We start from the raw sequence: 16,531 nt of genomic DNA, 5'->3' as shown, positions 1-16,531 counted from the left end.
GCTTGGGTTCAATCCTCACTACCAAAAAAAAAAAGGGGGAAGATGATGATGATTATGTGTCATTTTAATTTCCAAGGACTTTTTGTTTCTCTGCAGAAACTTACTTTCCTACAAAGAGTATTTAAAGCACTTGCCTAGCATATTGCAAAGCCCTGAACTAAATTCCTAAGTGGGGGCTAGGGGGTGCCTTAAAACTTCTAATCCTTTTCAAATTATAAAAGTGTAAGAGAAAGAACTTCCAACTATAAATGAGGCAGTACTCAAAGACTGTTTTTCAATATTTAACCTCAAGAATAAATCTGTTCTGCACACCTGCTCATAGTCTCATCTTGCCTGGCACGGTGGCATATGACTATATTCCCAGCTCCATGAGGACAGGAATTCAAGTCTACTTTCTTCACCATGTATTCCCAAGTGCCCAGCAGAGTACTGGGAATATAAATAGTACTCAATCAGTGTTTGCTGAATGAATGAATAAATGAGTAAAAATCTTACCACTTTAAATTATTTGCATAGAGCAATAATGATGAGAACATCCTATCAGGAGTCAGAAAGCAACAGGAAAACTATTGTTAAAAGAGAACAGTAGCCAAGCATGGTGATGCAGGTCTGTAATCCCAGCTACTCGAGAGGCTGAGGAAGGAAGATCACAAGTTCAAAGCCAGGCAGGGCAAATTAGCAAGACTATCTCAAAATTTAAAAACAAAGAATAAAAGGTCTGGGGATAAGATTCAGTGGTAAAGAGGCCCCAGCTCCAATTCCCACAAAAAAACAAATGTTACAAGACTATGCACACAATAACCGAATTATACACACACATATATATTTGTGTGCGTGCATGTGTGTATGTATATATATGTAAATGTATATGTAAATATACACACGTAAAAATGTTCAATATGGAATGTTACCTTAAAAAGTTGAAAAAATTATTTTTTCAGTAGAAAACTTTTCAAAAATAACCAAACACATTATGAGCCAGGCGCATACACACCTGATGCACACCTGTAATTCCAACAGCTCAGGAAGCTGAGGCAGGAGGATTTCAAGTTCAAAGTCAGCCTCAGCAACTCATCGAGGCCCAAAGCAACTCAGCAAGACCCTGTCTCAAGATAAAATATAATAAAGGACTGAGGATGTGGAATAAGCAACCCTGGGTTCAATGCCTGGTACAGAAAACAAAAACAACAACAAAAACACATTATGAAGGGTTGGGGATGTACGTCAGTGGTCAGAGGGCTTGCCTAGTATGTGCCAGGACCTGAGATCAAAAGACAAATTCAAAAGAGAAAAAAGAGCAAATTAAGATATAGCTCAACCATAGCCGAGGACGTGGCTCAGTGGTAAAGCACTTGCCTAACCTGGTGAAGCCCTGGGTTCAATACCCAGGATCACCAAAATAACAGCAAAAAAAAAAAAAAAAAAAAAAAAAAAAGTCAAGCCAGGTATAGTAAATGGCCCACATCTGTAATCCCAGCAACTCTAAGAGGAGGCTAAGGCGGGAGAACTCAAAGTTCCAGGTCAAACTTGGTAACTTCGTGAGACCCTGTCTCAAAATAAAATGCTGGAGCTATAACTCAGTGGTAAAATACCCCTGGGTTCAATCCCCAGAACCAAACCAAAAAAAGAAGAAGGGGAAAAAAAAAGTAGCATTCTACCTTTAGTGACTCTTGCTAAACAGACAACTGTAGAGAGACTTCTTAAAAACCTCAGGATGATAACAGGCACAAATGACCCAGATATGCTTCAAAAAAAAAGAAAAACAAAAACAAAAAACAAACAAAAAAAAAAATAAAACCATGTATTCTCAATTTAAAAGGTACAGCAGCAAGTAGGCCTGCTAGTAAACTCCGTTTACATCTCCACTGAAACTGTCACAATCATTTGAAATGGCTACAAAAATAATTTCATTCAAGTTCAACTATTTATATAATATTAAAACTTTTACTAACTAGCCAAAATAGAAAATCATAATTCAAGGAAAAAAATCTAAAACTTTAAAATTCTTTTCAAAGTAAAACACCCTCTGTGCTATAGTAAAAGCAAGTTCTAACACAGCTGCAACGATTTAGGACCAAAAAAAAAAAATCAGATCCTCCTTTAAGTTGAAACATATGGCTATTAAATAGCTATGATATGAGTTAACATCCCCTGTGCAAAATTAAAACTGTCTCTCCAATTAAAGAAACACAGAAAATACAAGTTTACATTTAACCAGAATAGGAGTACCATGACGGATCTCATAAATGTTTTCACTGTTACAGAATGCAACCACAGGATTTTTTTTCTTTGAGATAATCAATTTGATGTAAGCTTCTGTCTAATATTAAAAAGTGTATTATTCTCCAGGTATTTGGAATGAAAACAAAACTGATTAGATACAGCACAAAAGAAAAGCAAAAAAAAAAAAAAAAAAAAATATGACTCATTAATAGTCATCTACAGTTTACTCCTAATGACCTTCAAGTCAATTAACTTTTTTGGTCTAACTTCAGATTGGGTACTAACCAATCTGAAGGGTACTCCTTTGGGTATCAAAGGAGTTGAGGATGATGCAGTTTAAGCCTTATAAATAACAAATGAAGCCAAGGCTAATTAATCAAAACAAAAAAACAAATGGTTAAATATGGGACTTCTTCAAATCTTCATTCAATTGTTACCCTCTTCAATGAAGTTTCTGCTAATCCATTTAAAATTGCAACCAACTACCCTTGCCAAACTCCCTTTGCCCTTAATCCGCTTTCCTCTAATCTCAGTTTTCTCTATTACTATACATAGATTGCTAATTTAATGTCATGTCTGCCTTGTATTAGAATATAAACTTTAGGAAAGCAACTATCTTTGCTTTATTCATGGATATATCAAAAGAACCTACATCTGTCTTGTGCACAGATGTAAAAAAGTTTGTGTTTAATGTAGAAGTTTTAGGTTCTTCTAAAAGATATTTAAAGAAATATCTCACTGACATTTAAATAGAAGCATGATGAACACTTGCAACACAAATTCTAAGTTGGAAAGCTTGAAGAAAAAGCAAGCAAAAGCACAAAGCTGAAAATCACTTTTTTTAAAAAGGAGGCTGGGGAGGTAGCCCTGGATTCTCTCCACAGCATCAGAAAAAAAGAGTATTCACACTGAATCCTATACCCAAAGAAATTCCAATGTATTATTTAGAATTGAGAATAAGGTAATTGTATTATAAACCCATTAATTTAAAAAACAGGGAAGGAGGGAAGGAAATGTAGAAGAGGAAGAGATAATGGATTAACCAGTGATAATTCTTAATAGTGCCATGAAATTACACAAAATTTACCAAAAATAACTGAGTCATAGGCTAGCAGTTGATAAACTTTTGGATCAAAGAGGAGGTTAACAACAACAAAAAAGCTTTAGAACAGTTCCCCCTCAGTGACTTCATTACTCAGTAAAGTAACAGCACAATAGATAAACCTCAGTTCTTCATAAGTATCTTCACATATCTCATTAAATCCTTGGAGGAACAAAATTCAAAATTAAATAACCAGGTAACTAACAAAAGCTCTTAATTTATGTAATGTATGCACTTGACAGCACACACAACTTTTCACTTGAAAACCCTCTCAGTATTTGACAAACTACACAAACTATTCTATAGAAGAGCCACCTTCTGAAGAATAATAAGGCACAGTTAGCAAGTGCCATAAAAATCTTGAAGCCCTTTGACCCAGTAAAACCACTCCTGGGAACTTTCTCTAGGGAAATAATTACACTGAAGCAAAAAGCTATTAGTATAAAAATGTTCACTGCACCACTATCTATAAAAATAAAAAAAGTGGAAACCCAAAACCCAAGAATAGTAAAGTAGAAATTTCATTTAACAGATTGTTATGGTTGAGTAAAAACCTTTAAATATATTATAATACAATGTTAAAGGGAAAAAGCTGACCATAGGTATACACAATCACTACAACTACATAAAAATGATAGGGTAAAAAAGCAAAATAATTGGACTAAGGTCAAATCATGCTCAAATTTAAGAATCTGGCTGCATTGTTCTTTTCTAAGAGAAAATAGCTACTTTCAAATGTATGTGATAAAATCAGAATAAATCACCTTTGAAAATCATAAAAATCTATTCACACAAAGTCAGATATAAAATGTTAATCAAGGCAGACTTGAATTTCTGGACTTTAGAGAATATTTTGTCATCTCAAACAAAGCAAACCCAATGCTGCTGTTACTTTCATTCCTGCTCCCAGAACCTTATAATTACTGATATACACAAACATAAGTGAAGATATTTTAGAAGTTGTAACTGATTTACAAATAACCCAATAAAGTGATTAAAAATCTAAAGCAATCACACAACTATATTAAAGATCTATAAAGAAAAAAATTTCTGCAGATTACATGAATCCAATACATTAGACAAAACATCAAAATAATGACTACAATTTATGCCTCACGTAAAAGAATTAAAAACAAGAATCTAAATTAACCTCCAACTTTTGTGAAGTTTCAAGTAACAGAAAAAGAAAGATCAATGGTACTAAAAACCCAAATATCTTTGATCATTCAATTTCCTCTGGGTCTGATCTTTATTATAACCTAATTTTAACTCGAAAAAGTCAATCCAACTTAAAAGCCATTCTTTTAATTTTTAATTATGGGACTAAGTTGAACAGATCCCCACAGATTCCTTCCTGACACCTAAGGGAAAGAAAAAAATATATCCTTTTCTATCAAAATCATATGAAAATTTTTTACCAAGTGTCACTGAGAAAGGAAAACTGATATTACAGAATCCTGGACGGACTGATTGGTCAGTTCACTTAATTACTTGGGTTAAGCAGTGTTTGGAGTGCTTGAGATAAGGGGAAACTGGGAGAGTGGGGGTTACAAGTCAAAAACTGTTCTCAGCAGCAAAGTTCCTTAAAAACCAGCTCGATTCACCTTGATAGGTAACTTCTGTTGTAGATGAAAATTCTTTGGAAAGGTCCTGCCGAAAATGTGTTTCAAAACAAAAAACGCTGAATGAAAAATCCCCTTATCCCACCCTGCAAAACCCTGGATGTCTATTTAAGGAGGACGCTGGTCAATGGCCCTGCTAACCCGGCCTAGGCCTGAGGGAGGCACATTAGTGCCTGCAACACGGATGGACTCTCAGAGCACAGAGGAAATGGACTTGCGTGCCCTTGGTGAGCTCTGGCGGCACTCCCCAAGTTAAGGACACCAGCCACAAAGGAATGGAGTCTATTGGCATTTGCTTCGTTTGAACACTAAGCATTTTCTTAGTTCGTGAAATACGAACTGACAACCACCCCCCACCCCCAACAGGCCTACCGCACAAACACACCCTTAAGAGTCAAATCCAGTTAGCCGGGACGACACTGAGCCTCCAGCTTCTACCACAAACCTGGGGCATGGGGAGGGAAGAGCGGGCAAGAACGCAAGTAAACTCCCCATTTCTGCCTTCGGGAACCCCCAACACGTCCCAGGCTGCAAATCCTCTCCCCAGAAATTAGATAAACACTGGGTCCGGAGCTGGGGGGAAATGCGCGGCTTGTCGCCTCCAGGCTGCCTCCACCACTACCAGCACCAGTCCCAGCCCCAGCCCTCGAGGTCGGCCCTCGCCCACCACTCCCCAAAGGCACCTTCCCCTCCGCGGCCACGAACGGCAATGCGGATCGGCCACCGCCCGCGCGCGCCAGAGGCCTTGCGGGGGAAGGCGGGAGCCGGGAGGGGGCCGGGACTCCCCACCTCCCTCAGGTGCGGGAGGGCGGAACGCTGCGGGAGGCTGCACCGGGCCCCTGCCGCTGCCTCAGGTTTAAAGGGAGGAGGGTGCGGGAGGCCGCTGCCCACCCACCTCGCCCCGTCCTTCCATTTTCTCCAGGACTGGGAAGGGGAAGGTTGAGGACGAGACAGACCCTAACGATTCCGGAGGAGCCCGGTGGCTGCCCCCCGAGCGGGGAAGGGGACGCTGCCCGAACTCCCCCCCACTCGATGTTCCCCAACCGGGAAGGAGGCATGTTTCTGCAGACGGAGCGAAGACCTAAAGACCCCGCGATGTTCATTTTTAAGATGGGGGTGGAGTCGCTGCACATGCATCCCCCAACTCGGGGCAGGAAAAGCTTAAAGGAGGTGGAACAGAGGCTGACAATCGCCGAGACCCGCGAACCCCTTCCTAACACTTAAATGGGGAGGGGGGGCTCCCCGGTCCCTCCATCTTGACCGCTCGGGAGGGGGAGGGGCTGTTGCACAGGCTGGATGGGGCCCGACAATCCCGGCAGGATCCGGCGGCGCCCCCCGACCCCAGCCCCGGGGCTGCAGACCCGGGCGGGGACCCCACCCCGGCTGCGGGCCCCCAGCCCATCCCCCCAGTCGGTCGGTCACGGGGCGGGGACGGCGGTGTGGGCCGCGGGGGAGGGGACGCGAGGCCCCGGTTCGTCCAGGCCGGGAACGGAGGGGGCTGGGGCGCCGACACCCACCTGCCCAGGCCCGGCCGCCCGCCGCCTGCGCCGGCTGCGGCAGCGGAGGAGGAGGAGGAAGCCGCGGCCGAGGACGCCGAGACTGAGGACGAGGACGGCGGCGCGGCAGCGGGCGACGTGAGAAGGCCGCCGCCTCCGGGCTTGCGGGCACTGGCGGCCGCGGGAGGCTGCTGCTGCTGCTGTGGCTGGGGCTTCAGCGACATGGTGAGGGGCCCATACACCGGCTCGCACGCCGGGCGGGGACAGCCGGGAGCCGGGCGCGCCGAGGAGACGCCGGAGCGCGGCGGGGACGCGCGGGCGCCGAGCGGGGAGGCGCGGGGTGGCGCGGCCGGGGGGGCGGCCGGACTGGCGAAGGGGAGAAGGAGGACGACGAAGGGGCGGGGAAGCCCGCAGAGACCGAAGAGCCGCTGGGAGCCGGGCCGGGACGCGCCGCCGCCGTTGCCGTTGCTACCAAAACAGTCTGAGGCGGAGGGAGGCAAGCGCGGCGCGTAGGTAGGGGGGCCGGGGCCGCGCGGGGGAGGGGCGGCGGAGGGATACGCGCCCGGGGCCGCGGCGTCGCCCCGCCCGCCGCGCCGCGCCGCCCGCGGGAGCGCGCGCCACCCGGGCCATCTGGCTGCAGCGAGGCGGCGAGGCTCGGTGGCCGCCGCGGGCCCCCGAGGAGCTGCGGCCGCCGAGCGCATTGGGGGCCGGGCTCGCTGCGACGCCAGGCGTGGGGGCTGGGTGGGCGCGAAGGTGTAGGTTAGGGACTCTTTACCGGAAGTCGGAAGGGTCGGGCGGAAGCAGAACTTGAGGAGGACCCAGGCCGGGCGGGACACGTGAGGAGCGGGCGCTGCGCTGGGCTGTGTTCGTGGGGGTCGGGTGAGGGCCCGGCGTCGGGCCCTGCCCTAGTCGAGGCGGGTCTGCCCTTCGGAGAGGGCGTGCCAGTGTTTGCCGGCGGGGCAGACCTAGCATAGAGGACGCCCGGGGAGTCTCGCTTCCTGCACGAGGTGCCTTCTACGTCCGCAGACTTCTAGGAGAGGACCTCGTCTGCCCCCACCTGATGCAACCTAGAAAATGAACTGCGAGTGTCTTCGGGGCAGGGATGATGTCTTGCTACACGTAAAGCGCCTAGAATGTTACCAGACTCAAGGAATTTGGCATCCTGTAGTTTTCTTTGTGCCCCCCAACTCCGGGCACACAGTAGGCCCACCAGTGTCACCGAGCGTCTCGAAGAAGGCGTACTTTCTTTCGCTGCCAAAATTTGGAATCGAGCCGCCTCCCGGGGCCACCCCCTTCTGATTACCTTTTCCCCACTTTTTCCACCCAAGCAACACAATAACCCGAAAACTCTTGGATATCTGACCTTGATTTGAACCTGTTTTCCCTCACTCGAACTTTTTTCCTCATTCATGAGACTCAAAAGGAAATGTACATGATTGGTAGAACTATGGATAATGGGGTCTCGCTATGGATAATGGGGGTTTCCCTTTATAGAAACAAAACAGACATCACAAGAATGTGAACTTCAGACCTTGATCCCTTTAGAAGTTTTATTTTAACTTACACAGCCAGCACAGTAGTCGGTTTTCTAAATGTGTTACAATTAGACTGGAAGCAAGTCCATACCTTTTTTGTTTTTTTGTTAGCAATGCATCTAGTTGGGGTTTTTGTTTGTTTGTTTTGTTTTGGGTACCAAGGATTGGACTCAGGCGCTTAACCCCTGAGCCACATCCGCAGCCCTTTTTATTTTGAAACAGTCTCTCCTAAGTTGCTTAGGGCCTCGCTTAGGTACTGAAGCAAGCCTTCAATTTATGATCCTCCTGCCTCAGACTCCCAAGCTGCTGGGATTACAGAGGTGCGCCACCGAACCGGCAATACATCTAGTTTTTTAAGGAAATGATAAGGGGGGAAAAACGCCCCAGATTACCCATAATCTGCTCAGATTGTCCACATGAAGGGTAAAGACCTGGGAAAATTTGGTGAATGATTAAACCAGAAGTCTCCAGTAGCCTAATTGAAATTAAATTACATTAATTTACTACTCTAGGCAAAAATAGTCCTTGCACTTAGCAAACACTTGGAAAGTAAGATATCTGAAATCAGACTTCCTGGTTAAGTTAAAAAGATTGAGGAGGGGACTGGGGTTGTGGTTCAGTGGTAGAGTGTTTGCCTAGCATGTGTGAGGCACCATCCTCAGCACCAAATATAAATAAATGAATAAAATAAAGGTCTATCAACATCTTTTTAAAAAGTTGATAAATGAAAAGGAGGACTTCAAGACAAAAAAAGATTGAGGAGGAAATGTAATATTCCTTTAAACTCACAGTTTCAAGCCCCTTTAAAATTTAACTCAAAGGGGCTAGGGTTGTAGCTCCAGGGGTAGAGTGCTCACCTTGCATGTGAGAGGCGCTGAGTTTGATCTTCAGCACCACATAAAAATAAGTAAAATAAAAAATAACTCAAAGGTGCTGGCTGCACCATAGCAAATGCCTGTAATCTCAACAACTTGCAGGGATGAGACAGGAGGATTGCAAGTTCAAGGCCAGCCTGGGCAACTTAGTAAGACCCTGTGTGAAAATAAAACTGAAAAAACTGCTGGGGATTGTAGCTTAGTAGTAGAAGGCCCTGGGTTCAATTCCCAGTACTGAAGAAAAAAGATATTACCCCAAAGGAATAGCTAGATGCAGTGGCATATGCTTATAATCCCAGCAAGAGAGAGGCTGAGGCAGGAGGATTGCAAGTTCTAGGCCAGCCTCAGCAATTTAGAAAGGCCTTGTCTCAAAATAATTTTTTAAAAAGGGTTGGGGATATAACTAAGTGGTAGAGCGCCCCTGGGTTCAACAGCCCCACCACCACCACCAACAACAACAACACACACACACACACACTAACTCAAAGAAAATTGAAACTGAAAAACCAGATGGAACAAAAAAAGAGAAAGGCCATAGTAGAAATACAATCACCTTTCTTTGACTTTTAATGATTTAACAGTATATCTTTAACTAAGCTCCCAGAATTCAATCATAGGACTAAGTTCCAGGTAGATGGGAAGAAAGAGCTAAATATGAAGGCCTGAAGCTAACATGGCCGACCTTGATTTCATTTAAGCTGAAAAAGCTCAAATTTTAATCCATTATTTTAAAAATTTGTTTTATTGAGGCATGATTTACAGATCAGGAAATTCACCCATTTTGTGTATGACTCGATGCTCAATAAATTTACAGTCATACAACGATTGCCACCAATTTCAAAATATTTTATCAGTCCCAAAAGATCCTTCATGTTCATTTGCAGTTTCTCGTGGATTCCATCCTCCGCCCAAGGCAACCACTAATCTTCTTTCTCTATTTGCCTATTCTGGACATTTCATGAAAATGGAATCCTACAAAAATGGCCTTTCGTGTCTGCTGCCTTTCAGCATCATGTTTTTGAGGCTTATGCAATATGTCTGATGTTTTATTCCTTATCATTGCTGAATAATATTCCATTACTAGATATATTCATTTTGTGTCTCTGCTTACCAGTTGACAGACATTTTCATAGTTTCAGGGTTGGGGCCAGTATGAATGATGTTGCTGTGAATATCTGTCTTCATATGAATGTTTTCATTTCTCTTGGATAGGTTCCTACAAATGGAATTATTGAGTGCTGGAGCAAACTACTTATTTTTAACATTTTTCTCCCCAGTACTGGGGAGTGAACCAAGAGCACTTAATCCCAAGCCCTTTTTTTATTTTTTATTTTGAGACAGGGCCTCACTAAGTTGCTGAGTCTGACTTTGAACTTCCAATCTTCCTACCTCAGCCTCCCGAGTCACTGGGATTATAGGTGTGCACCACAGTGCCCAGCTTCCAGTTAACTCTATTTTAAACACTCCCTTTCTTCTTCATGGAGAGAGGATCATCAACTAAAACCAATGAATGTCTCTTATTGCAAACCCTTCACCTCAATTCTATATCTCTGAAAGTTATTTAATGGCAACTTGGATATTAAGGGGCTTTAACTTTCTATTGTAATATCAAAGTGGGCTGGGGTGTAGCTCAGTGATAGAGCCCCTGCTTAGCATGCACAGGCCCTGGGTTCAATCCCAACACCAGGGGAAAAAGAGAGAAAATGTCAGTCTGGGTTTGTACCTCAGTGGTAAAGCGCTTGCCTAGCACGGGTGAGGCATTGGGTTCGATCCTCAGCACCACATTAAAAAAATAAAGGTTAAAGTCTTGGAAAAAAAAAAAAAAAGAGAGAGGGAGAGAGGGAGAGAAAATGTCAGAGTAATGCAGCTTAAAATAAATAATGTGGGGGCAGTTATCTAAGATGGTCCCGATTGCTCCTTGCCTGCTGGTGTTTAGACCCTGTGAAATCATCTCCACTTAAAGATGACCTACACATTATGACTCAATTCTAACTAAAACTTGGGAAAATTATGACTTTCACTTCTAAAATTCAGACACAAAGAGACTATGGCAACTACCCTTTCACCCACTTTGAGGAAAGCAAGCTGCCAAGTTGTGAACTGTCCTATGGAAAGGCCCACAAGGATCTGAGGTCTCCAACCAACGGACTGTGAGGACCTGCTGACTACCAACCGCCATGTGAGTGAGCCTGGAAACCAAGCATCCCCTTTCAAGCCTCCAACTGATGACAGCCCTGGCCTACATTTTATTCAGCTTTCTTAGAGACCTTGAGCTAGAGACAGTTAAACTACCAACCCTCTTATTGTTTTATGCTGCTAAATTTCGCACTAATTTATTTTGCAGCAATAGATAACTAATACAAATAACAAAAAAGTGTTTTTCCTGTGATTTCTGTGAACAAGAGGGGCTTTTTTTTGGGGGGGTGCACTAGGAATGGAACCCATACGGGGGTGCTTTATCATTGAGCTATATCTCCAGCCCTTTTTATTTCTTTTGAGACAGGGTCTTGCTCATTTGCCAAGACTGGCCTCAAACTTGGAATCTTTCTGCCTCAGCCTCCTGAGTTACTGGGATTACAGGCAAGAGCCACTGCAGCTGGCTGCATTTATAGTTCTTTAAAGACAAACACTGGAGTCAGGAACTAATATCATAGAGTTAAAATTGATTTTCAGGCAACCATTTAAACTAACAAGTGTCTTTGAGGAGTTATCATCAAGGCAATGAGGAATAGTGTCCTGAAAGAGTTCTGATATTAAGAAGTATTGCTGGGAGTATTCCTGGGGCTGGGGAGATAGCTCAGTCAGTAGAGTGCTTGCCTTGTAAACACTAAGGCCCTGGGTTCGATCCCTAGCACCCCAAAAAAAAAAAAAGTATCACTAACATTTAAACCTTAAAAATAGCTGTGACCAATCAGTATTTCAGAAATGGAAAAGAAAAAAAAAGTCTTAAGTGAGAAAACATACCAAGACTTTCAGAGCTGGGCATATAGTACTGTGGATTCTTGTTATGTGATTTTCAGTGACCCTTCACTAAGCTACATGACCCTTTTATTAGCCTGTTAATTTTTTTTTCTTTCTTTCTTCTGTCCTTTCTTCCTGTTAGCCTGCTAATTTTCTTTACTTCAATGATTAATCAAGTCTCCAGATTTGGAGATGACAAATGGACGGAGCCATGAAGGCAAAATGCGAAGAGTGATTTGCTATCACTGACTACAACAGCACATGTCACATGACCTGATCTTCCCAGCAATTCATTTTTCTGCAATCATTTCTTTTCAGCTTGCTTCATTTGATCGTGTTTAATGTATGATGATACATTATTCAGTCAATGCTCTTGATTTCACTTTCAAAAGCATGAAAATTAATTCAAATCAAAACTAACTTGCACCCCTAAAACTCCATCCTCTTCAAGTTTTTATAAAGACCAATCTTCATTTTTTTGGGGGGGAAGAGCAGATGTAATTTCAAAAATAGGACCATGGCTAATTAAACCAATGGATTTTTCTAACCATGGTTATGCAGAATTCTTAGAGGCTAATGTATTGGTAGACACTTCAGGAATCCCAAAAGACTAAAAGCAATAAAAAGAAAGTATTTGGGGTGGGGACTTTCAGGGAGGCATTGTTTATACACCTTGTGTGCAAAGTAACAAGTTTCCCATAGCTTTGAAAAAACTGAGGGGGTCTGGCAAAATAGGAACACAGCAACATTATTTGAAAAGCCTTTAAGTGAGCCAGTCCCCCCAAATAAGCACACTTCTGGTTGGTAACTTGCTCATTTTGTTTTACCTTGTGGGATGGAATAATGATGCAGTGACATTATTCATAAGACATAAGTTGGATGCCAGCTGAAATAGACACAGAAGAAAGAATTCTTTATTTGTCATTGGAAATGCTTGTGCTGGTGCAGAGCCAGAAATTTAAGGAAACTCAGCCTTTTGTTTTTTCTCCTTCTCCCCTTTTTGTTTTGATTCGCCCCGTTTTCTGGGTGAATTTTGTGGACAGCCTGTTGTTTCAGGGGCACAGATTTATGGAAAGCTGAAGAGTTGAAGTGTAACATTTGAAGAATGCAAAAGGCGATTTAAAATGGATGTGCGCAGCGCCAGTGACAGTCGAACTGGCCATTAGCAAGGGATCTTGCTAATAGAATACCATATACCATATAGTAGTTTGCTATAGAATACCATGAGCTTTACAATGGAACCGCAGCAGGGTCAGGCATAATTAATAGTGAATGACTGACCTATGATCTTAGACTAGGGACTTGGATTCTTGTCCTAGAGTAGAATCAGATACAGACATAACAATACTCACTGTCTTACCCCTATTACCAAAAAAAAAAAATGTATTTTCCATAAGGTAGACCAGGAATAGAGAACGATAATAAGAACTGCAGCCTCTTATAAAGCGCCCACTATATGCCAGCTATAATCTGAGTGCTTTCTACACAATAACTTGGGTATTTAATCCTCAAAACAACCTGCTGATTCTCAATGGAATTAAAAAAAATGTCTAGGGACATATTTTGTTGCTGCAGCAGGAAGGGGATGCAAATGGCGTCTTGTGGGTAGTGGCCAGGTATGCTGTTTGCAATAATTGTGAAATACATAGTTTTTGTCATGGTTTCCTGGCATGCAAATCTTGAAATCCTTGGAATCTCCAGTGTAATAACTCATTCTGTGAATGAGTGAACTGATCAAATCCCCTGTTCTGGTCTCTTGGATAGTTCAGATATTTTATGACCTCACTGACTTGCCTCGCAGTGACTCTGCATCTGGGGTCATAGGACTTGGCGTATTTCTCTAGTCATCCAGTGAACTAGCCTGAGTTTATTTACATGATGGTGGGCCACAGGTTCCCAGGAGAAGCAAGAAAAAGCAAGCACAGGCACTTTACAGGTCTTTTCTTGTGTCAATTTTTCTAATATCACATTAGCCAAAGCAAAACACATGGCCAAGCCCAGAATTGTGAAGTAGGGGAAATAAGATTCCATCTCTTAATGGTACACAGATGTAATTTAGCGAGGTCCTAAGCAAATCAGCAAGACCCTATCTCTAAATAAAATATATAAAGGGGCTGGGGATGTGGCTCAGAGGTTAAGCACCCCTGGATTTAATCCCTGGTACCAAAAAAGAAAAAAAAAAGGGGGGGAGTAAAGAATTAGTGATCCTTTTCTATAATCATCTTAATTAGAGATGGAGTAATTGAATATCAATACCAAAAATTTTTTTTGACAATTTTCTTGCAAAATTCTGAAGAAAGCTAAGAAACCTTTTAGCAATATGATGATTTCTAAAACTCTAGATTTTTGGTCATTTCATTCAAGGCTATTATAACCATCATGGTGGAAAGGGCATGAGGAAATAGTTTCTGCAGAGCTAGTTGTTGAGAGATGCAAATGCATGACCTTGGGAAAGTTGTCCCTCATTGTCCTTCATCAGAGGTGACGACCTACACTAGATGTTCTCCCAGCAAGGAACCTTTCAGAGTTTGCAGGAACAGGAAAGAACAGGGCACTTGCTGGATAGCCTATGCCCTGCTTGTACAGATAAGATAAAGAGATAAGATGGCTGAGGTATAGCTCAGTGGCAGAGCGTGCAGGGCCCTGCGTTCAATCCCCAGCCCTACAAAACAAAAAGATTAGGAGATAGAGATGAAAAGGTATAGAGAGCTTTCATCCAGATTTTGACCTGGTCTGTGAGTCTATGGTTTTCGTTTTTTGTTGCTCAGAGTCCGGATCATACCCTTTGATCTCATTTTATTGGGCAATATTATTACACCACTTTGCAAGTACATCATTGATTTCAGGCTGACCTTAAAAATCTTTCCTCTCCCCAACTCCTTCAAGAGCATTCATGATTAGCAGAATCCTCAACAACACTAGATTTGAACATACTCATGTTAAGTGCTCTACCACTGAGCTACATTCCCAGCCCTTTTTATTTTTTGTTTTGAAACCCAGCCTCAAAAGTTACACAGACTGGGTTGGAGATATAGCTCAGTTGGTAGAGTGCTTGCTTTGCAAGCACAAGGCCCTGGGTTCAATTCCTAGCACCGCAGGGAAAAAAAAAAAAAAAAAGTTACACAGACTGGCCTTGAACTTGTGATCCTCCTGCCTCAGCCCGTGGAGTTGCTGGGATTACAGGCACACATCACACCCAGCTATCTAATTTTATTTATTTATTTATTTTTTTTTTAATTTTTTTTTTTTTTGCGGTACTGGGGATCGAACTCAGGGCCTTAAGCTTGCAAGGCAAGCACTCTACCAGCTGAGCTATCTCCCCAGCCCTATTTATTTATTTTTTAAGTAAAAAAAGCTAGCAAAAAGGCTAGGGTGTGGCTCAGTGGTAGAGTACTTGGGTAGCCTGAATGGGGTCCTGGGTTTGACAGAAGCACAATTTTTTTTTTCTTTTTGCGGTGCTGGGGATTGAACTCAGGGCCTTGTGCTTGCAAGGCAAGCACTCTACCAACTGAGCTATATCCCCAGCCCGACAGAAGCACAATTTTTTAAAAATAACAATTAAAATCACATTGTGTGGGCTGGGACTGTGGCTCAGTGGTAGAGCGCTTGCCTAGCATGTGTGAGGCACTGGGTTTGATCCTCAGCACCGTATATAAATAAATGAATGAATAAATAATCACACTGCACTTAATCTATTGTGTGTATTATTGAATATATACAACAGACTGTTATACAGCCTAAAATGGAAGAAAATTCTGACACTCCAACGTGGATTTGCCTTTCAGACATCATGCTAAGTGAAATAAGCCAGACACAAAAGGATAAATATTCTGATTCTGCTCATATGAAGTCCCTAAAGTAGTTGAATTCGTAGGCATAAAGTAGAATGATGGTTACTGGGGCCAGAGGAAGGGGAGAGTGTGGAGGTAGTGTTTAATGGGTACAGTTTCTGTTTAGGGATGACAGAGTTCTGGAAATAGTCATAATAGTAGCACAACACTGCTTGTTACTGAACTGTTCATTTAAATGTTTGGGGGCTGGGGTCATGGCTCAGTGGTAGAGTATTTACTTCACATATGTGAGGCACTGGGTTCAATTCTCAGCACCACATAAAAATAAATGAATAAAATAAGGTCCATAAACAACCAAAAATTAGAATAAATAAAATTAAATAAATCAGTATGTTTGGGCTGGCTGGGGCTGTAAATCAGTGGTAGAGCACTTGCCTAGCCTGTGTGAGGCACTGGGTTCGATTCTCAGCACCACAAAAAAATAGACAAATAAAACAAAGACATTCTGTCCATACACAACTACAAAAAAAATTTTTTAAATAAATAAATGTTGGGCTAAGGAGGTAACTCAGATGGCAAGAGCCCTTGCCCAGCATGCACAAAGTCTTGGGTTCAATCCCCAGCACCACAAATAAACAAATAAATAAGTTTAAAATGATCAAATTTCTGTGTATTTTACCACAATAGGAAGGTAGCAATAAATAATAAAATCCTAACAGATGCCCTTGGATCTAAGAGATGCTCTTAGATTCTTCATCAAACACTGAGGGGTTCAGATTCACAGAAACAGACTCCATAAGAAAGTTGTTGATGTTTGTACCCATGTTCACTGTGCTCACAGGACGTGTGTACTATCTATATCCTGTCGTGTCTCTTCTACCGAAAGACACTCCTAGTGCCCCTCTTCTCTAGTGGGTCACTCTCTC

The 16,531-nt window shown here is 42.8% G+C and overlaps 1 protein-coding gene and 1 long non-coding RNA gene across 2 annotated transcripts in view; one reads left to right on the top strand and one right to left on the bottom strand.

Annotated features, from left to right (window-relative positions):
• The window catches only part of Atxn2 (ataxin 2), a 115,448-nt gene extending 108,458 nt beyond the window's left edge, over window positions 1-6,990 (bottom strand). Inside the window, 1 exon segment of the mRNA XM_047561421.1 lies at window positions 6,465-6,990. Coding sequence (XP_047417377.1) covers window positions 6,465-6,667 — 203 coding nt within the window. The 5' untranslated portion in view covers window positions 6,668-6,990.
• Window positions 6,470-16,531, top strand: part of LOC124990901 (uncharacterized) — a 48,020-nt gene continuing 37,958 nt past the window's right edge. The window contains exon 1 of the long non-coding RNA XR_007109839.1: window positions 6,470-6,668. This is a non-coding gene — a long non-coding RNA (uncharacterized LOC124990901). The remainder of the gene's footprint in view (window positions 6,669-16,531) is intronic.

The sequence above is a fragment of the Sciurus carolinensis genome, chromosome 8 (genome assembly GCF_902686445.1).
Source record: "Sciurus carolinensis chromosome 8, mSciCar1.2, whole genome shotgun sequence".
Lineage (NCBI taxonomy): Eukaryota > Metazoa > Chordata > Mammalia > Rodentia > Sciuridae > Sciurus > Sciurus carolinensis.
Note: the sequence above shows the minus strand (reverse complement) of the source record. Positions and strands in the feature narration are given on the sequence as shown.